Here is a 14,553-nt window from a genome sequence, read left to right on the forward strand (position 1 = left end):
ACCTCTGCAGCTCCCGAACAATTCACTGGGAAAGGAGGCTATACTTCCCATTCAAAATATCAGTTTCTTTTTCTCACTTTATCTCATTTCTTGTGTCAGAAAGTGGTGTTTTCTACTAAATTCTGCTGGGAGCTTTATGTGTCTTTTGCACGTTTATGGACTTATACTGTGTTTGTAAATGTTTCACAATTTGTTGTTCGCACAGCCTGGAAGCTCCAAGAGCAGCAGCATGTATGAGAACTGTCTGGAACAAAGCAGGGCTGTAGGTAGGTACAATTGCACTTCCCTATCTGCTGCACTTCTTATTCCTTTTACGTTATGTGATCGTGTGTGGCCCTTGCTCTTAAATATTTCATGGGAAAGTCAGGTGTATATAACCAAACACTCTGAGAAGCCTTCCCACATTCTGAAAATCAGCTCAGGATGCCGTGTGTGTCAGTGAGAAAGCTGTGGTTCTCGCTTGCTCCTGTGTACTCTTCCACAGTACGGTTCTGCTTTATGGAGCCTTTCACTGCTTTGAATATCATGAAAGCTCTCTCACCGGAAAGGGGATTTCTCTACTCACAGCTCAAGGGAGTTCCACTTCAAAGAATATCAGACAGTAAGCTAACATGAAAATTGATGCTTGTCATATCCATTAGGATTAAGAGAAAAGCTTTATTTCTGCTTGGCAAAGGGAACAAAAAGAGATCTGAAATGTGAGAGTCCCAATTAGAAGTTCATACACCCCATACTTGCCAGGGCATTAAATGTCTCATTACTACACATGATAATTGGCGTTGGGCACAACTCTCCCACAACACGGTTGTACGGCATATATAGACTATTACTTTGGAAATGTATTTTCATTAAACCTTTCTACTGCTAGTCATTTTATTCTTATAAATTGTTAAAAGTATTTCTTTGGGGAGGAAAGTTTTGCAGCTCTAGAGTAGAAGATAACTGGACATTATAAATAATGCAGTGGGGGTAGAGCTGGATAACTACGCTTAGGGAGTCAAATTAGCAGCAGCTTGCCAACTAGAAGGTAGTCTCTTACTTCCTTGGGTATTTGCATATTTCTTATAGAATTTTTCAATGTAATCCATTAATTTTATTATTTCTTATAGAGTAGGGATACATACAGAGAAGGCAATGGCACCCCACTCCAGTACTCTTGCCTGGAGAATCCCATGGATGGAGGAGCCTGGTGGGCTGCCGTCCATGGGGTCGCTAGGAGTCAGACACGACTGAGCGACTTCACTTTCACTTTTCACTTTCAGGCATTGGAGAAGGAAATGGCAACCCACTCCAGTATTCTTGCCTGGAGAATCCCAGGGACGGGGGAGCCTGTTGGGCTGCCGTCTATGGGGTCGCACAGAGTCGGACATGACTGAAGCGACTTAGCAGCAGCAGCAGCAGGGATACATGAGGATTTTGGTACCACTAGGATCATCACTTTCCTCTACCCTGCAAAATAATAGGAGTTATGAACTTGGGTAGTATTTTAAATTTTTTAAAACATAGTTCTTTCTGATTGAAATTAAAATTCAGTCTCTCTTAGTAGGAAGACTTCATTCTGACTCTGATTAAAAATATGAACCCAAGAAGCAAAGAATATGCATTTCCTATTTCTGCTGTGACCCTTGAGAAAGAGGAAGAAGAGGATGATTTTTTTAAACGTAAAAAAAAAAAAAAAAAAAAATTCCATGCCATTCTTTAAGCTTACTTAAAATTCTGAATGCATTCTTAATAATAAGACTAAAAGCAAATTAAATTAGTATCAAGTGTAAATGTATTTTTAAACCTGTGTTCTCTGCTGCTGCTGCTGCTAAGTTGCCTCAGTCATGTCCGACTCTGTGCGACCCCATAGAGTGCAGCCCACTAGGCTCCTCTGTCCCTGGGATTCTCCAGGCAAGAATACTGGAGTGGGTTGCCATTTCTTTCTCCAATGCATGAAAGTGAAAAGTGACAGTGAAGTCGCTCAGTCTTGCCCAAGTCTTAGCGACCCCATGGACTGGAGCCTACCAGGCTCCTCCATCCATGGGATTCTCCAGGCAAAAGTACTGGAGTGGGGCGTTCTCTAGGAGCTGCAATTCCTTTGTTCTTTCCTTTTTTCCTTTACTCTGGAAATTCCTAACTTGGATTTGATAGTCAGGAGCCTACCACATGTGCTTTGTACTGTTGTATCCGTTTTCTACCTGTACTGAAGCTCACTTTGAAATAGCTCCGTGTCCTATTTTATCTTATTCTGTGTTCTTCATTTATCCAATAATGCACTCAGTTATCATCAGGACTTCTGTGGGTCAGGCATTGAGCTAGTGCTGGGGGTGGAGACACAATTGCCTTTCAGGAAGTTTGCAGTGTAGCCAGAGGGCATACCTTAAACCAGTGCTTACAAGTATGATGAGCATTTCAAAGCTCAGGACACTGCGGGAACAAATAACAGGGAAACCTAACTTAATCTGGAGGACTAGAGAGGATCTTCTTACGGAAGTGACAACCAAACAAGACCTGAGGGGGTGAGGGGGGACCAGAGAGGGAATAGGAGAGGGAGCAGGAAGGAAAGGAAAGTATAAATGAATACTGAAATTGCTAAGTGTGCCAGGACCACTTCCATGATCACTCCAGGGAGAGAGTACAGGGGGAGCCAGAGGTGAGTTTTGGATCTGGGACAGAGTCCTATGGAACTCTAGAATGTTTCTCCCTGCCCCAGTATGTCTCTTCCCAGTTCATCTCCCTTCTCTCCATTATGTAGTCGTCATGGCATGCTCTTCTGACCTCAGCCACCTGGCTTCTAGGGGAACTCACTGAGTGAAAATCCTCAGCCTTTCTAGAATGATGTTGAATGTGCTAAATCACAACTGCCATCAGCCAAAGATGGAGAAGCTCTATACAGTCAACAAAAACAAGACCAGGAGCTGACTGTGGCTCAGATCATGAACTCCTTATTACCAAATTCAGACTGAAATTGAAGAAAGTAGGGAAAACCACTAGACCATTCAGGTATGACCTAAATCAAATCCCTTATGATTATACAGTAGAAGTGAGAAATAGATTTAAGGGCCTAGATCTGATACATAAGAGTGCCTGATGAACTATGGAATGAGGTTCGTGACATTGTACAGGAGACAGGGATCAAGACCATCCCTATGGAAAAGAAATGCAAAAAAGCAAAATGGCTGTCTGGGGAGGCCTTACAAATAGCTGTGAAAAGAAGAGAAGCGAAAAGCAAAGGAGAAAAGGAAAAATATAAGCATCTGAATGCAGAGTTCCAAAGAATAGCAAGAAGAGATAAGAAAGCCTTCTTTAGCGATCAATGCAAAGAAATAGAGGAAAACAACAGAATGGGAAAGACTAGAGATCTCTTCAAGAAAACTAGAGATACCAAGGGAATATTTCATGGAGAGATGGGCTCGATAAAGGACAGAAATGGTATGGACCTAACAGAAGCAGAAGATATTAAGAAGAGGTGGCAAGAATACACAGAAGAACTGTACAAAAAAGATCTTCATGACCCAGATAATCACGATGGTGTGATCACTGACCTAGAGCCAGACATCCTGGAATGTGAAGTCAAGTGGGCCTTAGAAAGCATCACTACGAACAAAGCTAGTGGAGGTGATGGAATTCCAGTTGAGCTATTTCAAATCCTGGAAGATGATGCTGTAAAAGTGCTGCACTCAATATACCAGCAAATTTGAAAAACTCAGCAGGGGCCACAGGACTGGAAAAGGTCAGTTTTCATTCCAGTCCCAAAGAAAGGCAATGCCAAAGAACGCTCAAACTACCACACAATTGCACTCATCTCACATTCTAGTAAAGTAATGCTCAAAATTCTCCAAGCCAGGCTTCAGCAATACGTGAACCGTGAACTTCCTGATGTTCAAGCTGGTTTTAGAAAAGGCAAAGGAACCAGAGATCAAATTGCCAACATCTGCTGGATCATGGAAAAAGCAAGAGAGTTCCAGAAAAACATTTATTTCTGCTTTATTGACTATGCCAAAGCCTTTGACTGTGTGGATCACAATAAACTGTGGAAAATTTTGAAAGAGATGGAAATACCAGACCACCTGACCTGGCTCTTGAGAAATCTGTATGCAGGTCAGGAAGAAACAGAACTGGACATGGAACAACAGACTGGTTCCAAACAGGAAAAGGAGTACATCAAGGCTGTATATTGTTACCCTGCTTATTTAACTTATATGCAGAGTACATCATGAGAAACGCTGGACTGGAAGAAACACAAGCTGGAATCAAGATTGCTGGGAGAAATATCAATAACCTCAGATATGCAGAGGACACCACCCTTATGGCAGAAAGTGAGGAGGAACTAAAAAGCCTCTTGATGAAAGTGAAAGAGGAGAGTGAAAAAGTTGGCTTAAATCTCAACATTCAGAAAATGAAGATCACGGCATCTGGTCCCATCACTTGGCAAATAGATGGGGAAACAGTGGAAACAGTGTCAGACTTTATTTTTTTGGGCTCCAAAATCACTGCAGATGGTGACTTCAGCCATGAAATTAAAAGACGCTTACTCCTTGGAAGGAAAGTTATGACCAACCTAGATAGCATATTCAAAAGCAGAGACATTACTTTGCTAACAAAGATTCATCTAGTCAAGGCTATGGTCTTTTCAGTGGTCACGTATGGATGTGAGAGTTGGACTGTGAAGAAGGCTGAGCGTCGAAGAATTGATGCTTTTGAACTGTGGTGTTAGAGAAGACTCTTGAGAGTCCCTAGGACTGTAAGGAGATCCAACCAGTCCATTCTGAAGATCAGGCCTGGGATTTCTTTGGAAGGAATGATGCTAAAGCTGAAGCTCCAGTACTTTGGCCACCTGATGTGAAGAGTTGACTCATTGGAAAAGACTCTGATGCTGGGAGGGATTGAGGGCAGGAGAAAGGGGACAACAGAGGATGAGATGGCTAGATGGCATCACTGACTCGATGGACGTGAGTCTGAGCGAGCTCTGGGTGTTGGTGATGGACAGGGAGGCCTGGCGTGCTGTGATTCATGGGGCCTCAAAGAGTTGGACACGACTGAGCAACTGAACTGAAGTGAACCATCAGAAAAAAAGGGGCAAGGTTTTCTTTCTTTTGTTTCCCTCAAAAGCTCTCACCTTGATTTATATTTTACATTTTTGAAGTATTGTTCCCCCTAGAGCAATGCTATTTCAACTTTACTCAAGATTTTTCTTTTTGTAAGTATATCCTTGTCATATAATCTAATATATTGTTTCTGTTTATCTTGGTTTTATGTCTCCTTTAATCAACAAACAATGTAACCCCTTATTCTTTCATGCTTTATACACGCCCTAATCTATTACCAGATCGAAACTCAAGAACAGACTTTTGTAATACACACTTATTTGGAGCCTAGAACATGTTTTTCCATAGAATTAATTTTAGCCATGGTGTCTGTCTCCTCCATGGATAAGTGACCATGTTCTGCTATTTTGGTTTCCTATGCTAAACCTTGAGTGTATATTTTGTAATGACCAATACAACAATAGGAAATTCTGTTGTAAGCATCTGTTCTTTAGTTATACTCTGATTGTGGAGTAGTCTACGACTGATGCCAGCTTCAGTACACTGTCTTCCTTTTTGGTGGCCCTAAGGTAACAGTTCATAGCTGGGAACCTTTCAGAGTCTTGGGGAGGTGACAGATGGTGTTTATAGTTTGAAAAAAACCCTCCAGCTGGATATCCTCTTCACCTGAAAAACACTGAGCTACCGCATTGTTTTCTTAGAAAAGCAGGTTCTAATTCCCAGTGGGAACCAGAGTACTGTGACGCCATTCCCCAGCCCTTAGCCACCCAGCCCATGGAGGGATCGAGGGACTCAACCCCTGCTGCGGGGACCATGACAGGTATCAGTCCCTCCTATTGTGGCAGTAAGGACTTTCCTAACTCGATAGTCTTTTCATCCACAGACACCCAGAAATCAGGGGTTCCTATCTTGGGGCATGCCTGTGATGACTTGGGCATGTGTTTAAAAGTGATCTGAAATTCATGACCAGTCTCTAATTTAAGAGGAGTTGCCAAAATAGCAAATAGACAGTTTTTAATGGCTTTTCCCAGAGATTAATATGTAAGCATTTGAGAGACACCTATTCAAATGTTTTAAATAAATTTTGGCTTTTTAATTCAAATATATTTATTTATTAAAATATTGACTTAAAATTTGAATTCTGGTATGTAATAAGTACTGCAGTAGGCTTCTTGTTATTGAAGGAGTTAATTATATTATTGCCAGATGTATAAAAGATCACTGTCCTTAATAATAAATTCCCTTGTGGAAAAAAAATAATTAACAAAATAGCATACTGTTTCCCTAGCCTTCAAGTTAAAATGAAAATGTTGATATTTTTAATCAAAAAGATGTTAAATTCCCACAAACCCTAAGGGCTTTCACTTTAAAACTTTGGTACCTCCAGTATACACAGTATGTATGTATTTATTTCTGCCACAAATCTTCTCTTTGGCAGATTGGATAGTTTCTCAGAGTAATACTTGGCACAAAGAACTTTTGGAATGCATAATGCCTGGCATGTGTAGTTAAGCTCTCATCAGCCACACACTTTACCCTAGGAAGATTTTAAATTTGGGCATGAGGTGAGTTTTTTTTTTTTAATTTAAGACCACTTTGCTGACTTAGATATAATGGTGCATTTGAAAAAAAGGAATGGTGGTTTTTTAAGAGAGACTATATAGACATTGGTGCTTTTGTGTAAGCCTGTGAGATGGTAAACTTAATGTGTTCAGCTCATGCCAGTGCTCTCTGAGGGGCAGATGAGTCAGCGCCCTATGCTAAAGGTTAACTTGAGGTCTTCAGGATGTGGTAGGGTCACATTTGCTAAAAAAGAGAAACTGGGTAGACATTCAGTCATCTGTTCCTTCAGCTGACAGACATTTTTCTTTTGACCTGCTTTATACCAGACATTGATAATGAAGAAGATACATGGATAAATGGGTTTTAATCTCTCCTCGGGACTCAAGGAATTTGCAGTCTTAAGAGGAAGACAGAGACATAAACAGAGGCCTACAGTTTGTTATGGAGTAACCCTACCCAGCTTGGGATGGGGACGGGAAGGGAGGAGTGTGGAAGGCTTCCTGCAAGAGTGGGATTCAGAACAGAATCTTAAAGGACACACAGGAGTTAGGTCAGGAAATGGGTGGCAAGGATGTTACGGCCAGATGGCAGCATCGTGGGCAGAGGCCCAGCATCGTGGGTAAACACACAGCTGAGCAGTGAGAGGAGCGCCTGCTGCAAGGTGGGGGCCGTGCTGAGTGAAGCGCTCACCCACATCCTTCAGTTTAATCTTCATAATGTGTTTTAAATCCAGCATCCTTATTTTACAGATACGAAAACTGATGCTTAGAGAGGTTAAGAAACTTGCCCTGGGTTGCACAGATAGTAAGAGGGGCCACTGGGATGATCTGAACCCAGGTCCATGTCAATTTAGAAGCAGACCTTTTACACTTTTGATCACATTCCACTTTCAGTAAATCTCTATGAGCAGGCACTCCTAAGTAGATATTAATTCACTCATGCATAAGTTCTCTATACTAACATATTATGCATGTATTATAAAATACACAACAACAGAAAATATTCAGTTAGAGTTAGCAGTAGACATTTTTTAAAAAAATCTTGCTAATTGCACTGGCTGAATACTATCTTTAGATAATTATCTCAAGGCCCAGTGTACATCTAGAGCATTACTGATGAAATAGACATAAATCCACATTTTAGTCTTGATAATTTTAACTGTTAGGAAGCCAACATTCTGATCTAGTTAGATTATTCTTATTCATAAACTTATAATGTAGCTAAGGAGGTGCTTTTATTCAGTAAAAGAATGATCTTCAATCCTTGATTTCCTTGCAGTAGTCTTTTAGCTACTTGTGAAAGTATTTGTGAAAGTGTACTTGTGAAAGTATTTTAGCTATTTGTGAAAGTAAGTTTAGTTTAAACGGGATCACCTAATTCATAAATCCACTTAACTAAGCGAATAGAAACAGTCATATGTTGCCAAAGGCAACAGAGAAACAAGGTGCCCTATTGCCCTTCCTCTGTTAAATCCCACTCGTCCCTCAGAATATCCCATGTATGGATAAGACATGGGACAGGGTGATGGGTAAGGACTGGAGCAAAGGAGGATCAGGTAGTAGGGCTTTAGTCTTGACTGGACTTCTATTTGTTATGTTCTTAGGTTTCCATACCTGTGTATAAGAATCATAGCACTGTTCACTAAGATGCGAAATCCAGTGTGAAGTTGGTCCCCTGAAGGGGTTTAATTGGCTGGAAGGACTGATGTTTAAGTGAGACAATGGAGTCTTAATGTCACTATTCTAGGTGCAGCCTCACGGGAGTGTTGTATACATATGACCAGAGCTGTAAATGTACTTGTTTAAACGGAAAAGCAAGAACACTATCCTGGCATTTGCAGGACAGGACCAGTAGAGTGGTACAAATTACTTCATGCCATCAGGTAGTGAAATATGCTTCAATTATCCATTCATTCAGTAACTATTTGTTCATGTCATAGTGTGTGCCAGGCATGTGCTAGAGGCAAGGGGTGAAGAAGAAGAAGCTGTGAAGAAGACAGACAGGATCTCCGTCTTCATGGAACATGCAGTCTAGAGGCAGTACAGATTTTAAGAAATGTAATAACAGAATAGAGTTAATTACTCTTGTGATATGGGCTTCAGAGGAAAGCAGAGAGACATAGTCTAGTCTGAGAAGGTCAGGGAATGCTCTCTTGAGAAAGACATGTTTAAACTGACCTCACCTAAGGATGAGGGTGATAGAGAAGGAGAGGGAAGAGAGGGAAGGGCATGTCATAGAAGATGGCCTTATGATGGGGATTATTTTGCAGGAAGGCCAGTGTGAGCAGGGGCAGAAATAGGAGGACTAGGATGCTAGGGGAGTTGGGTGCCCTGGAGCCAGGGTCTAGCTTGTTGAAGAGTCTGAGTTGTATCCCAAGAGCAGTAGGAAGCAGTGAATGTGTTTTTAAACCTCTGAGAAATAGGATCAGATTTTCAGTTGTAAAAAGATCATTTTGGCCACAAGTATTAAGTAGGATGGAGGGGAGAAAGCGGAGTAAGGGAAAGGAGGAGCTAACCTGAGGGGCGAGTTCTTTCCATTAGATGACAGAATGAACAGCAGCAGCTGGTGCAGGGCTGAGCTTGGTGAAACAAAACTTTGGCAAAGAGGGAAGAAAGACTTCTCATGGTTAATAATTTAAACTTAAGTAATGAGTCTTTTGAAAAGATGTTTAAATAAATAGTAGATATTCAAGTTCCATATGGTATGTGTGGTTTTCTTGGTTCCAGGGCTACAACTCTGAGCAGCGTCATTTGTGGGTTTGTGCTGTTAGCTGGACAGTCAGCTCCCTTCCCATCCCCGCCCCCACCCCCCATCCCCCTGGCTGTTTCTCCTTCACATTTTCCTGGTTTGCCTGCTGTCTGCTGTTGAAGCAAAGGGTCAGCTGAGGGACAGGCGGGGAGAGGCAGGGAGGCCAAGAAAGGATGCTTTCCCTCAAAGACTGCTTGTTATTTTATTTTTACAGGTCAAATCTGCAGGTTAATATTCATTCCTTGCATTGGCATGGGTGTGGCTTTTCCCTTCCTGTCAGTGCTGGACTCAGCCATGATTTTATTTATTGGTTACAAAGCAAAAATGCCATGCAATGATCTTTACTCACTGCAGGTAATGCACACGAGAGAGGGGTGCCTTCCCAGCGAGAGGCGTCACTGATGAAGCACTCATGTCGGGCGGATCTTTTCGATGACCCCTGCTACATCAATACACAGGCTCTTCGAAGCACACTTGGCCCTGCTGGAAATCAAAGCTCACCTCAACCCCTGGGGAGCCCGTGGCCCCAGGAGAGTAAGTGGCTGCTCTTTGCCTGTATGAGTTTCCTGTGCTGCTGTAACAAATTACCATTAAACTGGGTGTCTTAGAATCGGAGAGATGTGTTCTGTCACAGTGATGGAGGCCAGAATCCTAAATCAAGATGCAAGCCGGGTTGGCTTGGCTCGTCCTGTGGCTCTGGAGGAGATTTGGTTTGATGTCCGTCTCCTAGCTTCTGGTGGCTGCCAGCAATTCCTGGTGTTCCTTGTCTTGAGACATGCCACTCCAGTCTCTGCTTCAGTCTTCATTGGCCTTACCCCCATGTCTCAAGGCTCCCTTTCCTTTCTCTTACAAGACAGTGCCTTTCCCTTATAGGTAGGCCAGAAATCCAGGAAGATCTCATCTGGTGATCCTTAAATTAATTACATCTGCAAGGACCCCTTTTGCAAATTAGGTCACATTTGCAGGTACCAGGAGTCAGGACATGAGCATATCTTTTGGTGCCACTATTTAGTTCACTGTCTGTCTTTTTTAAAATGCTATTTCCTTAGCCTCATTTTTCAGGGAGTTAAAAGATTTCTTTCTTATTTCAACCCCTCCCTCATCACAGTTAATATAGGTTAGAACTTTGTAAAGATGTCATAGATTTCAATGTTTGAGAACTTTGATTTTGAATCATCTTTTCAAACACTTTGAATCGACTCCCAATTTTTGCTTTCTGCTGTGTGCTTTTCCTGAGGGAAGGATTGTCAAAGCCAAGAGATCATGTTTGTTTGCATGAGGAGCAATGGCCTCTATTTCAGTTCTGTTTAATGATGATGTTAATTTTATTCATTGCAAAAACCTTTAGTAAGTCATCTGTATAGCGCTAAAATAAGATGACATCTTTCTTCAGCTGTATACTATGAGTTAAATACAGTAAGACAAACATCATTTTCCTGCCAGATTGCTTCCAGGGATAAGTCTATAAAGAGGACCATGAATAAATAAAAGCAAAACAAGTCAAAAGCCTATAATCAGCTGAAAAAGAAAAAAAAAATGCTTTTCATAAAACTGAAGCTTATTGGACTCAGAGATTAACTTGGTGTCAAATTTGGCTCACTCCAAAGATGGAGAACCAGTCACTGGGAAAGTTCTTTCACTGGCCCAGGAAGTAGCTCTAGACTGCCACGGGTAGCTTTTCAGCTAATGTGGCTGTAATAACAGAATGGAATTTGAAAGGAAATTTTGCTGAGGCTGGGCTTCACTAGACCACCTTAACTCTCTAGAATGAGACAAAGGTTTTCATTACCATCCAGGTGGCAAGTGAGCTGTCTTTTTGCAAGTTTTCCAAGATCAGTCTTGGCAGTGAAAGAACCCATTTGAATTCTCTGGAAGCAGACTCTGAGATGGAGCTGGACATGCAGGATCTTTATTGTGATCAGTACAGGAATGGAGGGGAAGAAAGCAGGCTTGGGCAGAGGGAGAGGTGGAGCAACTAGGCAGGCCTAACAAAACCTCAGCCAACTGTCCAGAGAGGACGGAGGCCCATCAGTGTTGTTTCATGTTGGGCCCAAGGGCAGGGCCTTTTAGCCCCTCTTATCTCAGTCATTGGCTGTGGGCCCATGAGGGAGGGCAAGGCCATTGGGCCAACAGCTCTCTGCAGCTAAGGGAGACCCTGATGGGATCTGGGGTACTTGGGGTACTTGGTTCTGGGTAGTGCATCTCCATGTCCACCACAGAGGGCATCTTGTGCCATGGATGATGGGATATGCAATGAGTTTGGCTTTCTGCAGTGAATTTAACTGTTTAATGTTGAGTAGCCTGTGTGGATAATGTAACACATATTAGAGGGACAGTGTTTTTATTTTTGTCTACACCCCATGGCATGTGGGACTTCCCCGACCAAGGATCAAACTCATGCCCCCTGCATTGGAAGGGTAGAGGCTTAACCCACTGCACCACCAGGGAAGTCTTATTAGAGGGACAATGTTTTGAAAAAAGTTTCTGGACCTAAGGTTTTGAAAGTCACTTTATAAGAGCATACACTCAGTAGCTTCCATTTCATGGACTTATCAAAGCAACAGTGTTTTATTAGAAAATACATTTAGTGAGTGGTCCAATTAGGTGATCTGGGATATTCTGTTATTTACAACTCAAGCAAAGAAACTTGGCCTTTTTCATAGGCAGTTCAATAATTTGAAAGACAAAATTAATCCATAACAACATTCCTATCATTAGTTGAAAGTAAATAAGGTTTGTTCTGTCCAAAATTGTAATGTCAAAATGTGTTTTCATTGATTCCAGTCCCTTTCTCTTTCTCATCCTTTTTCCCTCTCCCTACCTTCATGGCAACATGTTTAATAATTTAGGTCTCTGGTCCTCTCTCACTCTTTATGTCCATTGAGAATTTAATATACCATAGCCCTCCTGGACTTCTTGCTGCCTTCTTGAGGTTAATTTCAGTGTATCATCACTCCCTCCAAAAAAAAAAAAAAAATTAACCCCAAAAGTATAAATAATGATCTAAGAAAATCTAGTAAGACAGAGTGGGCCTTTCTTGGTAGCTCAGTTGATAAAGAATCTGCCTGCAGTGCAGGAGACATGAGTTCAATCCCTGGATTGGGAAGAGCCCCTGGCGAAGTAAATGGCAATCCACTCCGGTATTATTGCCTGGAAAATCCCATGGACAGAGGAGCCTGGCAGGCTACAGTCCATGGAGTCACAAGAGTTGGACATAAATTAGCGACTGAACCACCACCACAGTAAGATGGAGTAAGGATAACTTTATACATAATTTTGTGCAGAATGTCTTAAATGCACCTTTTAACATTTTCTCTATAATGTTTTCTACTGCCTCAAAAATTCTCTTTAGCTTCTTTAGGCATACTTAGCCTTCCTTGCCCTGATTAGTTACTAATTAGTTCACTAAAACAAAACAAAAACAAATCCAGAGACAAGAACCTATTATATCTTAAAAATGCCTTCAGGGCTCCTCAATTCATCCTGTCACACTGCTATTGGAAAAGCTCTGACATAATCTTTATTCTGATCAAACAAGGCAGAAAGAAATCATTCGTACTGAAACTGTTTAATTTATTTTTTATTATTTTCAGTCTTGGCTGCCATAAAAAAAAACCACCCTTAAATCCTATTGTGTAAAAAGGACTGAAATTTATTTATTTTACCCATTAGCCCCAAAGATAGATGGTAGCGGAGAAGGCAGTGGCACCCCACTCCAGTACTCTTGCCTGGAAAATCCCATGGATGGAGGAGCCTGGTAGGCTGCAGTCCATGGGGTCACTAAGAGTTGGACACGACTGAGTGACTTCACTTTCACTTCACTTTCATGCATTGGAGAAGGAAATGGCAACCCACTCCAGTGTTCTTGCCTGGAGAATCCCAGGGGCAGGAGAGCCTGGTGGGCTGACGTCTATGGGATCACACAGAGTCAGACACGACTGAAGTGACTTAGCAGTAGCAGTAGCAGTAGCAGAACAGCTTTGCCATTCTGGACACTGGCTTCCATCTCTGGCCTAAGAACTTCGCTTTGGTAAGTTCCTCTATCTTTAGTCCAAGAGCTCAGACTCTCACCATCACATCTGTATTCCACCAGTGGGAAGTAAAGAAGGACATGACCCAGAAGTGGCAGACATCATTTGTTCTTAACCTGCCATTGGCAGAACTTAAACATGGGGCCATACCTAGCTTCATGTTACTCTAGCTGGGTGGCCATGTGCCCAGCTAAAAATAAGGAATTCCATAATGTAATGAAAGGGAGAATACACAATTGATACACAATTAACTGTCCCTGCCACAGCACACCTTTCTGCCACTCAAATATCCGTGAACTCTTATTTTCACCTAGAACATTTGACCTTGCAAATACAGGAAATAATTACAGAATCCTGCCTGAAGTCTGTGACACGTGGGTGATGGTGAAGTCCTCTCAGTCAAGACTGGATGGGGATCCTATTTGCCAAGTTGTCTGCCCCCTTCCACATCCAAAATTAAGGAATAAGAGGAATAAGAATAGCCACAATAAAAATCCACATTCCCAGAAGAGAAGCAAATAAAACACACAGCAGTCACTGGTCCATTAAACAAAAAAGGTGGCTTCAGTCATGTCCAGCTCTTTGTGACCCTCTGGACCTGTAGCCCACCAGATTCCTCTGTCCATGGGATTCTCCAGGTAAAAATACTAGAGTAGGTTGCCAGGCTCTTTTCCAAGGGATCTTCCCAACCCAGGGATCGAACCTGGGTCTTCTGCATTGCAGACAGAGTCCTGGTAGCCCAGACGGTAAATCGCTGGTCCATAGTGATTACCAAATCCTGCCAGGCAGTAATTGTGAAGACTCCCTGAGCTCGAAGTGGAGAAGTAGATTTGCTTGGACTGGTTCAGCATTGTAGAAAGAATCTCCATGTCCACTGTCATCTGGGTTGTTGCTGCTATTATCCTTCGAATGTCCATCTAAAGTAGATGTGGGATAAAGTGCCTTTCTTGGGGTTTCACCACCTGTGCAGCTTATTTCCTGTTGATGTGGACTTGAGAAATTGGAGTTTGCTTTAGAGGGCAAAAAGCCATATACTAAAAGGGACTATGATTTCTTTTGCAATGTAACTTCCTTAAAAACTTAGTAGGATTTCACTCTATCCATTTAGAGTCAATTCCACATGAAATTTCTCATAATACTCTCCTTTTATTGCCTGAAGGATGCCTTCTCTCTTTCCTGTT

The 14,553-nt window shown here is 42.0% G+C and overlaps 1 protein-coding gene across 4 annotated transcripts in view; it reads left to right on the top strand.

Moving 5' to 3' along the window:
- Nucleotides 1–14,553, top strand: part of SHC4 (SHC adaptor protein 4) — a 176,695-nt gene that overhangs the window by 151,323 nt on the left and 10,819 nt on the right. For 3 of the 4 annotated variants that reach the window (XR_009738738.1, XM_061428842.1, XM_061428843.1), the window contains 2 exons: nt 206–266; nt 9,696–9,875. Coding sequence is in view for 3 of the 4 variants with exons in the window: in XM_061428842.1 (XP_061284826.1) it covers nt 206–266; nt 9,696–9,875 (241 nt within the window). In the remaining variant the exon portion in view is untranslated. The remainder of the gene's footprint in view (nt 1–205; nt 267–9,695; nt 9,876–14,553) is intronic. The other variant, XM_061428844.1, reaches the window with a different exon arrangement.

This window comes from Bos javanicus, chromosome 10 (genome assembly GCF_032452875.1).
Source record: "Bos javanicus breed banteng chromosome 10, ARS-OSU_banteng_1.0, whole genome shotgun sequence".
Lineage (NCBI taxonomy): Eukaryota > Metazoa > Chordata > Mammalia > Artiodactyla > Bovidae > Bos > Bos javanicus.